Source organism: Candida oxycetoniae (genome assembly GCF_023343755.2).
Source record: "Candida oxycetoniae strain CBS 10844 chromosome Unknown scaffold66, whole genome shotgun sequence".
NCBI classification, from domain to species: domain Eukaryota; kingdom Fungi; phylum Ascomycota; class Pichiomycetes; order Serinales; family Debaryomycetaceae; genus Lodderomyces; species Lodderomyces oxycetoniae.
The window spans coordinates 35,566-53,131 of NW_026055380.1; the positions used below are offsets into that span (position 1 = coordinate 35,566).

A 17,566-nucleotide genomic window follows, 5' to 3' on the forward strand; every position below is an offset into this window, starting at 1 on the left:
AATAAAAATAAAAACCGGATGAAAAATTAAATCCGAAACCTCATCGCCCATATGTATATATTTTTTTTTCCACGACCCCTTATCGAATCGAACAAACTATACAAACCTAGGCTCAATAACCAATGACAGTAAATAATATAGTCCGTGTATTTGTAGTACGACACGGCCAAACCGACCATAATGTTCAAAAAATACTTCAAGGTCAGCTTGACACTCCAATGAATTCTCAAGGTTATGCTCAAGCAGAATTACTTGGTTCTAGATTCATTTCAACACCAATAAACCATTTTGTCACATCGGACCTTTGTCGATGTCAAGAAACACTTGAGCAAATAACAAAACACCACACTTCTCCACTGATTAAGATTACTCGAAATTTGAGAGAAAGAAATATGGGAAAAGTACAGGGTATGTATCTTAAAGATGCGCAAGCTCAATATGGACCAGGATTTAGAAATTTCGGTGAGGGAGAAGAATCGTTATGTAAAAGGGTTGAAACTGAGTTTAATGAAATCATTAATGGAAATCATCAATATGTGTTGATTTGTACTCATGGAGGTGTAATTACTCGGTTTTTTAATCATCTATTCCGTGATTTAAATTATCAATTAGCCGATGGATTGACTGAGAAGGATTTAAGAGTGCCTTTTAATACTTCGGTTTCTATTGTGGACTATAATAGACAAACTGGAAAGGGGATTATCCAATCTTTTGGCAATACTCTGCACCTCGGTGGTGATTTCAAAGTGGAAGATCAATTATTGAGGTAGGTAGGTAGAATAGTGTTTTAAATTAGAGCAAACGATAGTTATTGATAATAATAGTAACAGATTTCCAATAAATATATGTATAAAATGCAAAGTCTATAATAAAAAACTAAAGAAAATAACCAAAAAAAAAAGACACCAAAAAAATCAAAAAGAAGAATCAATTCGTTTGAAACTAAACCAATCTCTTCATATTGTCTATAGTACCAGATCTTGAAAATGAGGCGTACCTTTGGAATGGATCATCTCTCTCCAATTCATATTCGGGATTCTTGGCCTTCTTTGAAATTCTCTTTCTAGAAAATACTCGTTTAGCCCATTTCCATGCTTCAGCTCCTAGCAAAAACAAAACAGTGCATCCAAAGGCAACTCCCCATTCCCATGATATTCCTTTGTGTAAGAAAACTTTTGTATTAATAACAGGGATATAAACCACTGGGAACACGGTAACAAATCCTCCAAGAACTGACCAAAACAAAAATTGATTTGACCAAAGATCAATTGCTGTTTGTTTCCACCATGGATTATCCGTTTCTTGTCTCATGTAAAAGAGCGAGTTGGATTCGTGAATACATTCCCATGCCAAGATCAATGCACACCATGTCATATTAGCAAATGAGGCCGATCTACCTCTAAATACTAAATCACAAACGTCAGTATTTGCATCCATTGAATTACAATCATACCCTAAATCTCCATTGCCGTGTCCGTAAACAATAACCACAAAACACAACAAACACGAACATGCCATCCAAAAACCATAAGCTAACATATCAATAATAACTTCTGTAGTAAAAATTTGATTGTTTGGTGGCTTTTCTAATATATCATCACTAGCTCGTTCTTGTCCCAATCCCATTGCTGGAAAACACGATGTAACAACCAAAATCCACAATACTTCAACGGGCGATAAGGGGAAAACTGAAAATCCAGTCTCATCCATAAATGCTAAACCAATCATCAAGTATAATGCTTGAGCAACATTTTCTGCCAATAATTGCAAAACAAACTTTTGGATATTTGCAGACATTCGTCTACCTTCTTCAATTGCATTTAAAATCGAAGCGAAATTATCATCAGTTAAAACGATATCTGAAGCATCTTTTGCAACATCCGAACCGTTTAAACCCATAGCAATACCAACATCAGCTTTTTTCAACGATGGAGAATCATTGACTCCATCACCCGTCATTGCTGCAAATTTCTTTCTTCTATGCAATGCATCAATCATACGCACTTTAGTCTGTGGTGCACAACGAGCAATGACTAAAGGTAAAACAGGCAAGTTGTCAATTTCTTCATCTGACAACACATCAAATTCACTAGCTGTCATAACCATTACCTTAACAACATCTTTGCTGTAGTGGTACAAATTTGATGGTAATATACCAACTTCTTGAGCAATTGCCTTTGCAGTTCCAGGATGATCACCAGTAAGCATATGAACGTTAATACCTGCCTTGTGACATAATTTAACTGACCCCGCAGTTTCAACTCTTGGTGGATCATAAATACCAACCAAACCGAGAAATGTCAAATGCTGTTCAACCTCGTCTCGGTTTTCATATTCAAGATTATTTTCATCCAATGTTCTGGTAGCAAAAGCCAAGACTCTTAAACCTTGTGACGATAAGGCTGCCGTATTTTCTTCTATTAATTGGATATCTTGTTGCGTGAAATCCTTCAATTCCTGAGAATCATCAGTGCCTTCTCCATACCAATAATCACACAAAGGCAAAATCCTTTCAACCGCACCTTTTGTGTAAACTGTAGTAACTCCAGTTGCTTTATCTTTGTAAACTGCAGACATTCTTTTAATAGATGAATCAAATGGAAATTCATCTAAATGTTCAAAGTTGCCAACCAATGTATCTCTTCCATAATTCAATCTTGTTGTGAAAACTTGAATTGCAATTTCGGTTGCATCTCCATGAGCCTTCCAAACTAGTTCCCCACTTTCTTCATCCTTACTTTGATTAACAGTTGCAATATTAGCAAGTGTAGCAGTCAATAGCCATTGATCCATAATCTTTGGCATTGGGTCATTGGGATAAGGTTTATTAAAATCAATTTCTTCATCAGTCTCCTTTATGAAATATGGTGAATAAGGAGCAAACTTGACATCACCAATAGTTGGATTATATGGTTCATTTGAATTTTGAACATCTAAAGTACCAAGATTTGGTAGCCAAACTTTTTTCGCAATCATTTTACCTTGCGTTAAAGTACCAGTTTTATCAGAACAAATATCATTTATGCCTCCCAATGCTTCTAGCGAATCTAATTTACGAACAATAACATGCTTTGAAACCATAACTTGCGCACCAACAGCCATTGTTATAGTCAATACAACAATAAGTGCCGATGGAATCATTGATAAAGCAACGCAAATAGCATAAATGGCCACTTCCTTGTTAACAATCATCTTTTGAGAGCCCATCACAACGATTGCAAAAATCACTGCAACCCAGAATAAAAATATAGCTAACCAAGACAATTTTCTTTGTAATGGTGTACCAACAGTGATACCAAGTACATTTCCAATAATGTCATAAATTGTTCCGAAAAACGCTCTACCATATTCTCTCTTTTTCGGTTTACCATTTGATTTATCAACTTTTCGAATAATTCCTATATTGCCTCTTAGAGATTGTGCAATTTTCCCGATTTCAGTATCTAAGCCAGTTCCATAAGCTATACCAGTACCTCTTCCCTTTGAGACGATTGAAGACGAATAAACTAGGTTTAATCGATCGCCAACTGGGATATCTACAGAATAGTCATTATAAACAATTTCCGAATTTTTTTGTACTGGTAGTGATTCTCCAGTTAATAAAGCTTCATCGGTTTCTAGATTCATTGAATCAATTAATCGTAAATCCGCTGGCACGGTATCTCCAACTTTAATATGAACAATATCACCAGGAACAACTTGTTCTGCTGGCACGGTAAAATCGTCACCATTTCGAGTAACTCTAGCAGTTGGTGAAGACAAATTGCGCAAAGAGCCCATAGTCTTTTCCGCTTTTACTTCTTGAACAAATCCAACAACTATATTGATTCCAACTACAAATCCAATCACACCTCCTGAAATCCAATCTTTGATAGCAAGTGCTATAATCATGCTTATAATAAGCACTAAAATCATTGCATTGAACACTTGATGAGCCAATATTTTAGTATATGAGATTTTGGCATCGTCACCTAGCGAATTTGCACCATATTGTTGGAATCTGTCATTTGCTTCATGCTCGCTTAAACCGTCAATTAGACTTGTACTAAAGTGTTTGGCAACATCTTCAATGGTCTGGCGATAATAGAGGTTTGTAGACAACAAGTCATTTCTTGATTGTGTGCTTTTCTTAGCTTCAGATGTTGATTCAAAAGATGAGGATTGCTCTTGATTCTCCATTACTGATATTTCAGAAAATGTCGATTCAGTATTTGTCCGTTTCTTAGCTTCAGCTTCAATCGAATTGGATTCTTTATCGCTAGACATTGAATAGATTATTACTTGGTATAGTTTAGTAAAAAAATGTGCTTGAGCTATTTTAGCTGTATGTCAATGCGATTTAGGTATAACACACTTCCCCTCCTCAAATTACTGAGTATAAATGAACAATCAAGTTTATAAATGATTAATAGTTAAAAAAAAAAAAGGTCCTTAATATACAAAAGTGGTACCAGTAGTAGTAATATACTTATTAACCTCCTAACTTAAAAAGTGCACTTTGCTTTACATATGGATAGAAGAAAGAGAGATATAAAAAGAAAGGGATTTTAGATAGATTAACTTTTGGTTGTAAAATGGCAAGGAGATTTGCTGCTCTATTTATACCTCAACTTTGGCTGCAATCTTTTTTCTTTTTTTCTTTTGGCAGATTGTACCTGGCACATATGCCATTATTATCACCCTCACCCCCGTTACTAATGCGTGCGCCCCGTGCAACTAAATTAATAAACTTCTTTATCGGTGATTGCTTGGGAGCTTATTAGGCGTTTTATTCCATTTTAGCAGCCAAACACTTGGTCGTGTACTTTGGCTAATGGTTTATGTTGTCGTAAATATTATTTTAATTTTTTTTTTTAATAATAATAATAATAAAAATAATAAAAATTACTACAAAACATACACACGAGGTCACATGACACAGCCTCGTAGCAAGGCTGTAACATTAGAGGGGGGGAAAAAAGAAAAACTAGACTTACATTGTGGGATATATGATCTTGATTTAGTCACGTTTTTGTGATTACAGCACAAAAAGAAGATGGTCTCAATCTACTTGGTCTCCGTTGAACTTCTCATCCCACGCCCCTCTCAGGCGAAACTGATAAATTTATAGTGGAAAAATTACAACTGATAAATTACAACTGATAAATTTATAGTGCAAAATCACAACTCAAAGATTCTAGATATTTTTTCTTAGCAGAGGCCAAGAAATCAGATTCTATAAAAACCAAGAAACTAAGAAAATTAATATGCAGTGATTAAATAAATGCATTATTACAACATATATTTGCTATCGATATCAGAGCCAACCTCCCGCTAGTGGGGCCCGAATAGAGTTCCCGCCGGCAGACTCCAGCCGACACACAAGCATCTTTTCTCCCCTTCCAGATAAACACACACACACCCCTTATCTGCTCCGCGACCCCATCCTTATCTTCTCCACTTGAACCATATCAAGCAAAAAAAAAAAAAAAAGGAGTGGTGGGAAAAAAAACCACATCAAGTAAAAAAAAAGAAGGAATGGTTTCCCATCACTCCTTTTTATTTATTTTAATATGTTGTGATAAATCCGGAGCAACAGCCCCGGTGAATCTTCACCAGCATGAAAGGAAGTGAGAAACAAAGTGTAAAGTTTTTTTTAGTTAGTTTTGCAAAAATAAAATGGATCAACTTCATTGGTCAATCTCTCGTTATCATAAATTGATAGATTGATTGATTGCAAAGCTGGACATTGCTAGTTTGTCAATAGCTCAACTTTTCTTGGTCATAAATTGATAGATTGCAAAGCTGGACATTGCTAGTTTGTCAATGGTGCATGCCATTTCTTTTCAGCTTTTTTTGTAGATATTGCTAGATTGTTAACGGCTCAACTTTTCTTGGTCAATCTCACGTTATCATTAAAAAGTGATAAATTGATAGAATGCAAAGCTGGACATTGCAGATGGTGCATGCCATTTCTTACTTATTTCAACTTTTCCTGTAGATATTGCCATTTCGTCAACGGTGCATGTCATTTCTTACTTGTTTCAACTTTTCTTGTAGATATTACTAGTTTGTTAACGGCTCAATATTTCTTGGTATATCCATCTTGTAACTCTGAGACAATAGTAAAAATAAGGTTCCACTAAAGTTATTTTTTGATCACGTGCCTTTCATGAGACTATCGACACGACACTATCGACACGACACTATCGAGCGACACTATCGAGCGAAGCGAGATAGTGGAGCACATTAGCAACACTCTCCTCAGTCTATCGACACTATCGAGCAAAGCGAGATAGTGGAATCGAGCAAAGCGAGATAGTGGAATCGAGCAAAGCGAGATAGTGGAATCGAGCAAAGCGAGATAGTGGAATCGAGCAAAGCGAGATAGTGGAATCGAGCAAAGCGAGATAGTGGAATCGAGCAAAGCGAGATAGTGGAGCACATTAGCAACTTTCTCCTTAGACTCTCTCACAATGGTCTATATTTACTCTCTCCTCAGGCTCTCTCACTTTGCTCGATGGTCTATATCTACTCTCTCCTCAGACTATCTCGCTTTGCTCGATGGTCTATATCTACTCTCTCATCAAACTATCTCGCTTTGCTCTATAGTCAATATCTACTCTATTCTCTCCATCTACTCTATATATAGATACATCACTACCAACAACTCTACCTCTACACTAGTGAGCAAACCGAGATAGTATATATCTGTACACTCTATCTATCTATCTCTATCGACTAGTCTCTTTCTCTTTCAATTAGTCTCTATCTACTGTTTTTCTACGACTGACTCATTCACTCGTCTAGTCTCTCTATCTACTCTTTTGATTAGTCTATCTACTCTTTCGATTAGTCTCTATCTACTCTTTTTTTACGACTAATCTCATTCACTCGTCTAGTCTCTCTATCTACTCTTTCTCCAAGACTAAACTCGTTTCACTCTTCTAGTCTCTCTATCTACTCGTTTCACTCTTCTAGTCTCATTCCCCCCCCCCCCCCCCCCCGTGGTTGTTTTCATATTTGCAGTCGTTTACAAGTTATTTCTTGGTAAAGCATTTTAAAAGTTCCAATATTATGTGCATTTTCGTGTACTTGTTGCGAAAAGCTGCAACCACAATATATTATTCACGTCATCTACAGTAAACCCAGGCTCGGCGCAACTAAATTGCAATAAACTTGATTGCACCACCCGGATTCTTCTTTATTGGAGTTGTTAGTTTGAAACAACTTTTCTTCACACTTTTTACTAATTAACTAATGTTTGATAGAAAAAAAAGGTCGTCTGAATTTAGTGATTATAAACACCACCTTTTTATTAATTGATAATAAAATTCAATTTGACAAATTCGGTAAAAAGCGTTTTTTTTCTGACGACACCTATCGACCAGAGCGGGATAGTGGACCTCATTGACTAGCTGTCACCGACATATCACATGACTGGAAAAAAAAGATTAATTCTTGCGCACCCCATTCCCTCAAAAGTTAATAGTATCTCCCACCACGAATCTACGAAATTCCATTTTGCTTAACTGGAATACATTTCGAGTATCTTCTAATAAAAAGAGCCATGACATCTATAGTTATAGCTTCTTTAATTATAGCGTCATTAGTGACATAGCTTCTTTAGCAGGTGACTAAAATCATTTGATTATGTACCATGACCTATTGCTTACCCCTGAAGTATCGTGTTGCCATCGTCTAGTGGAAACTGGTCGTGCACCACCACCCAATGATTCTTGATGGAAATTTCTATAAGAAGAGCAAGATAATCCACCAGATGAAAACCAACACAATAAACCTACTTTTCTTTTCTTTTCTTTTTGTCCATGCTAAGACTAGTTTCGCGCTCTTTTTCCCCATATATTACAACAAGAATCCCAATTACCCGCAAAATCTCATCGTCAAATATGTATGCTGCCCAAAGTAAGATAAAAGTTCAAAAATTGATCAAAGAAAAACCAATTCTCATTTTCTCAAAAACTTTTTGCCCATACTGTACACAAACAAAACATACAATTGAAGGGATCACCAAGGATGCTTACATTCTCGAGTTAGACGATTTGGGAGATGGTCAAGATATTCAAGAAACCTTGGCTGAATTGACAGGACAAAACACCGTCCCAAGCGTCTTCATTGGTGGCGAACACATTGGTGGCAACTCCGATGTTCAAACCTTGAACGAGCAAGGTAAATTGGCAGAAAAGATCAGAGCCGTGTCATAAGCGGCGTTCTTTAACATATATATACATATATATATATATATATATTAGTATATAGATAGATAATTTTCTATAGTAGAGGTTTTTCCTATTTAGGCACTAATTAAATTTTTATATAAAGAACCAAAAAAAAAAAAAAAAAAAAACTTCAACTTTCAAACCTTAAAAAAACTAAACTTTTCAAAGAAGAACTCTTCTTCTTCTGGTGGAAGTAGTTTTTTGTTTTTCTAGTAGTCTCTGTTTCCTTTTTTTTTTTTGTGTGTGTGTGTCCATCTTTTTTTTTCTTTGTCATGACGACGGTTAATCTGAGAGTTAGACAAGCTGTTCCAAATATCGATTCAGTGGTTTCTGACTATGCTGTTGGGTATATTCAGCATGTTTCAGATGCCACCGAGGACAGTGTACGTGCTCAAAGAATAAACATTGCCCAGGAAATGTCCTTTTTAGCAAATTTGTTGATTCTGGCTGGTGGGTCTAACGATAAGGTCAAAGGCTTAACCGATCTGATAGCTCAAGAGTTAACCAGCAAGCTTCAAAAAAATATTGAGAAATTGGCTCTTACAGGTGATACATCAAAGAGACTATTGGATATAAATGTTCTACAGAATAATAGTAAAAGAGATATAAACTCTTCATTAGCTTTGTTGTCAGCTAGTAACAACATTGAGCATACAGGTAGAGTCATGGAAACACGAGTCGACAAGAAGAAATTGGAAAAACAAGAAAGGAAAATCGCAAAGAAGGTGGCTAAACGTAACAACAAGTTTGTCAAATATGAAGCATCGAAATTGTTAAATGAAAAGCAAAAGGAAGATTATGATTCATTTTTCCTTGAAATCAACCCCTTGGATTTTGGTTCAAGTGCTGGAAAATCAAAAGATATCAAGATTGATAATTTCGATCTATATGTTGGTGATGGTCAAAGAATCTTAAGCGAGGCATCGCTAACTTTGGCTTATGGTAGAAGATATGGTCTTGTTGGTCAAAATGGTATAGGTAAATCCACATTATTGAGAGCTCTTTCAAGAAGAGAATTGAACATCCCAAAACACATTACCATTTTACATGTTGAACAAGAAATTCGAGGTGATGATACACCAGCTCTACAAAGTGTTCTTGATGCTGACGTTTGGAGAAAAAGTCTATTACAAGAAGAACAAAAAATAAATGACCGTATTACTGAGATTGAAAACTTGAGAAAAGAATTTGATGAAGATTCGTTAGAGGTGAGGAAATTGGATAATGAAAGAGACGATTTAGAAAACCATTTACAAGAAATTGGCGATAAACTAAACGAAATGGAATCAGACAAAGCTGAAAGTAAAGCTGCTGCTATATTGTACGGTTTAGGATTTACCAAGGAAACCCAAAATACCGCAACAAAATTATTTTCAGGTGGTTGGAGAATGAGATTATCTTTAGCTAGAGCGTTATTCTGTCAGCCTGATCTTTTGTTACTAGATGAACCGTCGAATATGTTGGATGTTCCATCAATAACATTTTTGGCTAATTATTTACAAAGTTATAAATCAACAGTCTTGGTGGTATCGCACGATCGTGCATTCCTTAATGAAGTTGCAACTGATATCATACATCAACACTCGGAAAGATTGGATTATTATCGAGGTTCCAATTTCGATTCCTTTTATGCTACGCGTGAAGAAAGGATCAAGAACCAACGTAGAGAGTATGAAAGTCAAATGGCATATAGACAGCACTTGCAAGAGTTTATTGATAAGTTTAGATACAATGCTGCAAGAGCACAAGAAGCACAATCTCGTATTAAAAAATTGGAAAAGCTTCCTATTTTGGAGCCACCTGAAGATGACAAAGTAGTCACTTTTAAATTTGCAAATCCAGATGGTATATCACCGCCAATTTTGCAATTGCAAGATGTGACATTTGGTTATGATCCAAATAAGATTTTGTTTAAAGATGTTAATCTCGACGTTCAAATGGACTCAAGAATAGCGTTTTGTGGTGGTAATGGTACTGGTAAAACCACGCTTCTTAAACTTATAATGGGCCACATTTCTCCCTTGAGCGGATATGTTAACAAAAATGGTAGATTACGAATTGGGTATTTTGCACAACATCATGTTGATGCCATGGATTTGTCACTTTCGGCAGTATCATGGATGAGTAGTACATTCCCGGGGAAAACAGATGAAGAGTTTCGACGTCATTTGGGATCTTTTGGTATTACTGGTGCATTAGGTTTACAGAAAATGGCACTTTTATCGGGAGGTCAGAAATCAAGAGTAGCATTTGCTGCTTTATGTATGAATCAACCTCATATTCTCATATTGGATGAACCTTCAAATCACTTGGATACCCAGGGTTTGGATGCATTAGCCGAGGCAATGAACAATTTCCAAGGTGGTATTTTGATGGTGTCACACGATGTTTCAATAATTGATAGAGTATGTAATGAGATTTGGGTCGCGGAAAATGATACAGTTTCTAAATTCCCAGGCAACATTCACGCTTACAAAAAACATATTTTGGAATCGGCCAACATTGCCGGTGTTGTTAAAAGGCATTAATAGAGGAACAAAATAGTTCTATAGAGTAAAGTAGTTACACTCGACACTATCGAGCAGAGCGAGGTAGTGGAGCAATACTAGCTGCCACTGACAACACTTCCTGTCCTTTTTGCTCCTGCTCTCTCTGCTCCTGCTCGGTCTTTTGCTCATCGCAATATTTATTCCCCTTCTCTTTTTATAACCGAAAAGGTCTCCATAATTAGTTGAGCTAAAAAAAAAAAAAAAAAACAAGATGAAAAGTCCATTACAGATAACAAAGAACTAGAGTTAGATTTACGGGTCTTTTTCTTGTTTCCACCACAATGAGCATTCTTGGCTCGATAGGTCTTAAATCCAAGATAAGTATATGCTTGCTATCGCTTTATACTTCATATGAAGTATATATGCTGGTGCAAACACACTATCTTATCAAGTCAAGAAGGGAGGAGTATCAAGATTCCGTCAATGCTAATAGTTTAAGTTCAGGAACAGGCGCCGATTTAGAGTATCTTAGATTTAAATCTGCAACTATTTCAGGGATGTTTGTTAACCCATTTAAAGAGTATCGACCACAAACGGCATTTGAATTTGTTCTTGTTCGAATAATGGAGTTTTTCGAGCTGATATATGGAAGTAGATTTGAGCTACATAACAAGTTACCACAACCTCATGATGGTGCTGTTGAAGTTGAAGATATCTTGAAAGTGTTGAAGCCCAATATAGAAAAGTATCGAGCCAATTCGAAAATCTTACAGTTGTGTTTGGAGAATAACAATTTCCAGCAATTTTTCAATCAAGATGGTGGCAATGGTTGGCTTTTAAAAGGGAAATCATCGTTGCGCAACCAACTTTTATTCACTTGGCTAGGTCAATCGTGTACACTTTTCCAAATATCAGGCATTAACTTTCTCACCGATCCAATCATGAGCGATCATCTATTCAGTCCATCTTTTGGACCAAAAAGATTAACCAAGTCCCCCTTATCTTGGGAAGATATTCAATATGCAACAAATAATAACTTAAACTTTGTTCTTGTATCTCACGACCACCCCGACCACTTGGAGATGAGTCTTGTTAATAAGATAAGAAATGAAAGCTACTGGATAGTGCCATTAGGATTGAAGAAAAAACTAGCTAAAAGAGGTATCCATAAAGTGGTTGAACTCGATTGGTGGGATACTTTGGATATAACAAATTACATTACTACAAATAGAAAATTTCCTGATAAATACGAAATTGTTTGTGTACCATCGATGCATTGGTCAGGGAGGCACGTGACCGACTCTAACAAATCACTTTGGTGCTCATATATAGTAAGGCGCAATGGGGAATCCTTAGTTTACCATGCAGGAGATACAGGATACCTGGAAGAACTATTCAATGTCATTGGCGCAAAATATCAACCTGTAACACTAGCATTATTGCCAATTGGTCAATATTGTCCAAGCTGGCACCAAAAGCCAAGACACATTTCTCCACAGGAATCTTTGAAAATTTGTCAGCAGATATCAGCATTATTCATGAAGGGGATCCATTGGGGTACATTCAAATTAAGCGGAGAACCAATACTAGAACCGAAAAACTTGCTAACTGCTCTTGCAAAGTCTCTGAACAAGTCAGCTTTCTACAAAGCGCCCGAATTCGGGTTGACTTATTTAATTGACCTCAATAGTAAAAAGGAAATAGAGTTACATACATAAGTATAGAGAGAAAATAAAAAACCAAAAACCATACAAAAAGAAAAAAAAAAATCGATAAAAACAGCTATGTTTTTCATATATACAAGGGGTTATTCTCAAAATCGTTGTCTCCCGTTTTACTCTTTTACTATCTGTAAACAGCACAGTTGGGTTTGCCCTTTACTCTCTGTAGAGAGCACAGTTGGGTTTGCCCTTTACTCTCTGTAGAGAGCACAGTTGGGTTTGCCCTTTACTCTCTGTAGACAGCAGTTGGGTTTGCCCTTTACTCTCTGTAGACAGCAGTTGGGTTTGCCCTTTACTCTCTGTAGACAGCAGTTGGGTTTGCCCTTTACTCTCTGTAGACAGCAGTTGGGTTTGCCCTTTACTCTCTGTAGACAGCAGTTGGGTTTGCCCTTTACTCTCTGTAGACAGCAGTTAGTTTTGCCCTTTGTGCTGACATCATTTTCCTCTGAAACGACTGATATTCTGAATCTGACCTTATCACCGACCCTATAGACATGAAAAGCCCAAAAGTACCAACCGACCCCAAGATATACTGACCCAACGTCCTCATAACTCCATTTGGCCCAGCGCCATTTTGAATAATGGAAAATCCTCCAAATAAGACTCCAACACAAACACCTACTGTCGACCCCATTATAGCACCCATTTTGAACTTATCCCAATTAGATGGCTGATGGCCCACATACTGATACTGTTGTACTGGTGGCATTCTCTTCTGTTCCAAAAGCTAATACTCCCTAACAAACCACTGGTCTCAATAGACTAGCCTTTGACCTGGCTGAACACACCACCTTACCATTTTTTTTTTCATCGCTGACAGAAAAAAAAATTAAAGTATCCAATAAAAATGTGCACGACCCATCTACATCAGATTTGCTTTACATCGAGTTCAACCAACTGAGAAATCATGGGATCCACTACTTCGAAACCAGAGACTAAAGTATTCACGCCTGAAACTCCCATAGAGTTCAGCTCGTCGTTTCTTGCCCAATTGGAGCAATCTCCAGAGGTACGTTTGAACTTTTGAACTCATTTTTATTTTTTTTATTTTTAAGTTTGGAGGATTTTTCTAACCTGAGCTATTCACTTTGCGTAGTCTGATTATTCTCGAGCACAGTATGCTGAAAAGTATATCCAGGAGAGAGTGGCTAAAGAGCTAACAAAGTTGGAAAGGGAAGCAATGGACAAGTTTAGAGCCACCACTAATGAGGCGTTGTCAAGGGCCAGTTCTTCCCCCACCAATTCTACGCCAGAAATTTCAGTACAGGCAACTAATGAAAAAATTGCTAAACTCACCCAATTGTTGAAAGAGAATGCCGAATTAGAAAAAGTTGATATATCGCCCGAAATCAAAGAGTCAAGAGAAAATGTCATCAACTGCTTGAAATCCAATCAGGGGAAAAGTTTGAATTGTTGGGATCAAGTTGAAACTTTTAACAAATTAGTCAGGGAGTTATAAAACTATAATCCTAAGCCTTTATAAATAAGTAGTAATGCAGAGTCACTTTCCCCGCCTCCTGCTAAAGTTTCTATCTTCTCTCGTGCAACAGAACTCACTTTATCATCGTTGAAAAGCCACCAGCTTTCTCCGCTGAGGTCATTGGCATCTTTAACATACGCCTTGTAGTGACCGCCATCAGCACTTGCACCCATATGGGTAATAATGGCATTGAGCTCATACACAGAAGACGGATTCTCTGTAGTTGTTTCGAAATCAATTCCGGGAATATTACTCTTTAAATCATCGTAAAATCTACTCTTTATTGAAGCAATTTTCATCTCTTCATCTTCATCCGACTCCCTTTTCGCCTTCTTCAACTCCCTCTTCAAGTCTAAATTATCCTTTTCTACTTTTCTAATCAAATCACGGTTCTTGTTTTTGGTCTCCTTGATTGATTCATCCAATACATCAGACAAGTCCAATTCAAATGGGAATTGAACCCTTCTTAAAATTTTTGACTTCTTATTGATATCCCTCCTCCAAAAAAATCTTATGAAATGAACAACTAAAAATTTGGGCAACCGAGTAATTGTTTTGGAAACTTCATACTCATTGTCTCCACCTGTGCTACTGTTATGTTTCACTATATTCTCGGTCAAGCCACTGATTATACCGTCACGAAGAAAATTGGTCTTGATATCAATATGACAGTTCAATTTGAAGCTCTCCTCAACGTCATACTTTATATCATCATCACTACCGGTAGTTAAGTTCTTGACTCTAGTTTTAAGCCCAATTCGAAACAAATCGTCAATTTCCAAATTCCTCTTTAAAGTGGTCAAAATTTGAGAAAACGCTTCTTCAGCATCTTGTTGACTAAACACCCCGTTTTTTTGCTCGGCAAATTGAGGGTAAAGACTCCGGAAAATGGTTAAAAACATGCCTACATTAACAGTTCCTTGTTTCCTTTCCATTTGCTGGAAAAGATTCCTCAAGGCCAACGTCAAATTTTCCCTTCCGTTGAACTTGTTCAATTTCTCCCTCAAATCCTCAATTTGAAACAAGGCTTGTAAACTCGAGTTCAAATAGCACGTATTGCCATAGTTTGGTATACCAAGCGGACTATTGTCCACTTTAGTCGCATCTCCTAAATCTTCAATAAATTTCGGTTTCTCAATTGGTTTCTCGAGCTTATCTGGAGTCCCCAATACCATCACAGGTTTACTGAAATCCAACGTCGACAACAAGGTATCATCGTCCAATTTACCTCCCTTGACCAAAATCTTTTGTCTTTCTGGTGGAATCTTGGTAGCTTCGTGAACTTTTTGCTTCAATGTGAACCCATTGTCTTGAGGTCCAATTGTTAGCTCATACACCTTTCCCGCATTTCTTATAGTGACTAAAATAGTTTACTAGTTAGTAATGAAATGTTAACGACATTTGGTATCCCAAAATTTTGGTTCTTGTATATTAAACATGCTTTTAGAGCTCATTCCTTAGTGGCAAAATGATGATTAAAACAAACCAGGAATGAAATTTTTTTTATTTTTTTTTATTTTTTTTTTTTTCTTTTGGATTTTTTGTTCGTTTTCTTTTTTTTTTTTCCGTTCGCGGTGGAGCTTGCGGCGCGCCCCCGCGCGCGCGCGGGGGCGGGGGTCATTATTCGTCGACCAAGCTATACAGATTCAATAGTATACAATCACCACCACGTTCTGAGTCCAAACCATAAATGTATAACATTCCTTCAGAAGTGACCACATTCACGTGTAAAAAATTTGTATCCATATTATCTCTACTATCATAACTTGCGGTGATAATATCTTGATTCAGGTTATTGATCATGGCAATTGACTTTATATCTTTATTTTTCGCATCTATCTTGATAGAAGCAAAATGCCGCGTTGGTTCAAGAATTGACGAAAATCTAGAAGGGAGGTAATCGCCCATCTTTTGAGCAGCTTTTCTGCCTAGTGTTTGAGACGACCTTCGAATCATTCGTGCTACCGAAAGCCTATTTTGGTCAATTATTGGTGCAGTGATATCTTCGGAATTTATGCTTGTAAACGAGTTTGATGATCCTTGGGAGAGTTTCCGTTGCTTTGTAGGCACCTCGTCTTCATCCTCGTCGCGGCTGCCGTTGCTGCCGTTGCTGCGGCTATTGCCGTTATTACCGCCATTTCCACCATCTAGGTCCTCCTCCATGTCGTCTGAGTCATCGTCGTCTCCGTCTCCGTCTCCGTCCCTGTCTCCGTCTCCATCGTTATTCTCCTCCCTCTCGGGTTCTTCTTCAATCGTTTTGATTTTTTTCTTATGTTTGTTTTCCAATGCCTCTTCTTCCCCCAACCGAAAGATATGTACGGTTAAACTCGAGCTTGTTGCCAAAACATACTTGTTATCAGAACTGAATTGTAAATGATAGATTTTTGTGGGGTACGACCCGCGTCTAAATTGAAACAACTTTATCCCCGTATTAGTGTCAAAGACTCGAACTATCGTACCTTTATGTGACGCTGTGCAAATTAGCGAACCATCTGCTGAAAACGACATTGCTGCAACATCATTTTTATGGGCACTTATAGCCATTATCGGTAGGAATTTGTTGAGGTTAAATAGTATGATATCACCCTTATTTGAGATCCTATTGCTATTATTATTCAAAGACTCGGTATTTGAAGTTTGTGACGACTTTGCATTGATACTGGCAAGAGCGTCTTTTGTCTTTGGCGGTGATGGATACGCAAGCAAATTGGAGTTACTGTCATAAGAAACAGCACATAGTCCAAGGGGATTTGAATTGGTTTTGATTGTTTGCAAAAGCTTCATTGATTTAATTTCGTAGATGTATATCTGATTTTCTAAAACAACAATTAAATGCTCCTTCGTTAGTTTTACATTTAAGATAGTTGTCGGGAAAAATAAGGAACATATAGTGCTATTACTCTTTGTATTCTTGATCTTCAATTCTCTAGGTGAAGAGCCAATTTCGTTGCCCAAGGGCGTCATTACAATTAACGACGTTGTATAGAGCATTTCAATTATATTGATACTATCATCTTTATAACAACAGCACCTCCCGAATTTCTGCTGAATATTAACAATTTTATAGCCTGTTTTCAATCCTAACGCAACGCACGAGGCATCTTGGTTGAAATTGAGGTATGTCACCAATGAATCACTCATACTTATATCAATAGTAGTAAGTATGTATGAAAAATATATATATATAATAGAATAGAGAGAGAGAGAGAGAAAAAAAAAACATAATGCAATAAAAAAATATCAAACAAACAAAGTGGGTTTTGTTTGTATTACGTCGCGCGCATAATCGACCTAGGGGGGGAAGTTTGGCTTCATAATTGACCTAGGGGGGGGTAGCTTCGTAATTGACCTAGGGGAGCGAGTTTACGTTGAGAGGTCATCGACGGAGTAAGGTCCATGATTAAGTTGTGAGTAAGGTCCATGATTAAGTTGTTAAGAGAAAGATTGTGTTGTACACTCTCAAAGTTTCATTTTTGTATTTTTTAGCGAGTAAATGAAGGATCGTTGTAAAGAGGCTTGAAACAGGTAACAGGTAATTTGTACATTTTTAAGAAGAAGCAATAGAGTGACGACTTTTAGTGATAATCAAAAAGAAAAGAAAAAAAAAAAAAAAAAAAAAAAAACCTGTTAAAATCAGGATATCTTTAGATAAAGAAA

At 36.9% G+C, this 17,566-nt stretch overlaps 8 protein-coding genes across 8 annotated transcripts; 5 read left to right on the forward strand and 3 right to left on the reverse strand. All coding sequences in view use genetic code 12, as the record gives it.

Moving 5' to 3' along the window:
- Window positions 1-122: 122 nt before the first annotated feature.
- Window positions 123-770, forward strand: KGF56_001824 (phosphoglycerate mutase; the record flags this gene model as incomplete). Its single annotated transcript, XM_049322988.1, has 1 exon — window positions 123-770. The coding sequence occupies one exon, from the start codon at window positions 123-125 to the stop codon at window positions 768-770; it is 648 nt and encodes a 215-aa protein (XP_049181122.1).
- A 172-nt stretch (window positions 771-942) lies between these two features.
- Window positions 943-4,266, reverse strand: ENA2 (Na(+)-exporting P-type ATPase; the record flags this gene model as incomplete). Its single annotated transcript, XM_049322989.1, has 1 exon — window positions 943-4,266. One exon carries the CDS (start codon window positions 4,264-4,266, stop codon window positions 943-945), a length of 3,324 nt encoding a protein of 1,107 aa, XP_049181123.1.
- Window positions 4,267-7,808: 3,542 nt separating this feature from the next.
- TTR1 (dithiol glutaredoxin) lies at window positions 7,809-8,204 on the forward strand (the record flags this gene model as incomplete). The annotated part of the gene is made up of 1 exon (XM_049322991.1): window positions 7,809-8,204. One exon carries the CDS (start codon window positions 7,809-7,811, stop codon window positions 8,202-8,204), a length of 396 nt encoding a protein of 131 aa, XP_049181124.1.
- A 287-nt stretch (window positions 8,205-8,491) lies between these two features.
- Window positions 8,492-10,747, forward strand: GCN20 (putative AAA family ATPase; the record flags this gene model as incomplete). The annotated part of the gene is made up of 1 exon (XM_049322992.1): window positions 8,492-10,747. The coding sequence occupies one exon, from the start codon at window positions 8,492-8,494 to the stop codon at window positions 10,745-10,747; it is 2,256 nt and encodes a 751-aa protein (XP_049181125.1).
- A 383-nt stretch (window positions 10,748-11,130) lies between these two features.
- KGF56_001828 (N-acetylphosphatidylethanolamine-hydrolyzing phospholipase D) lies at window positions 11,131-12,426 on the forward strand (the record flags this gene model as incomplete). Its single annotated transcript, XM_049322993.1, has 1 exon — window positions 11,131-12,426. The coding sequence occupies one exon, from the start codon at window positions 11,131-11,133 to the stop codon at window positions 12,424-12,426; it is 1,296 nt and encodes a 431-aa protein (XP_049181126.1).
- Window positions 12,427-12,820: 394 nt separating this feature from the next.
- On the reverse strand, window positions 12,821-13,138 carry KGF56_001829 (uncharacterized protein; the record flags this gene model as incomplete). The annotated part of the gene is made up of 1 exon (XM_049322994.1): window positions 12,821-13,138. The coding sequence occupies one exon, from the start codon at window positions 13,136-13,138 to the stop codon at window positions 12,821-12,823; it is 318 nt and encodes a 105-aa protein (XP_049181127.1).
- A 198-nt stretch (window positions 13,139-13,336) lies between these two features.
- Window positions 13,337-13,888, forward strand: KGF56_001830 (uncharacterized protein; the record flags this gene model as incomplete). Its single annotated transcript, XM_049322995.1, has 2 exons — window positions 13,337-13,438; window positions 13,526-13,888. 2 exons carry the CDS (start codon window positions 13,337-13,339, stop codon window positions 13,886-13,888), a joined length of 465 nt encoding a protein of 154 aa, XP_049181128.1.
- Window positions 13,889-13,890: 2 nt separating this feature from the next.
- Window positions 13,891-17,050, reverse strand: UBP6 (ubiquitin-specific protease; the record flags this gene model as incomplete). The annotated part of the gene is made up of 2 exons (XM_049322996.1): window positions 13,891-15,269; window positions 15,574-17,050. 2 exons carry the CDS (start codon window positions 17,048-17,050, stop codon window positions 13,891-13,893), a joined length of 2,856 nt encoding a protein of 951 aa, XP_049181129.1.
- Window positions 17,051-17,566: the final 516 nt, after the last annotated feature.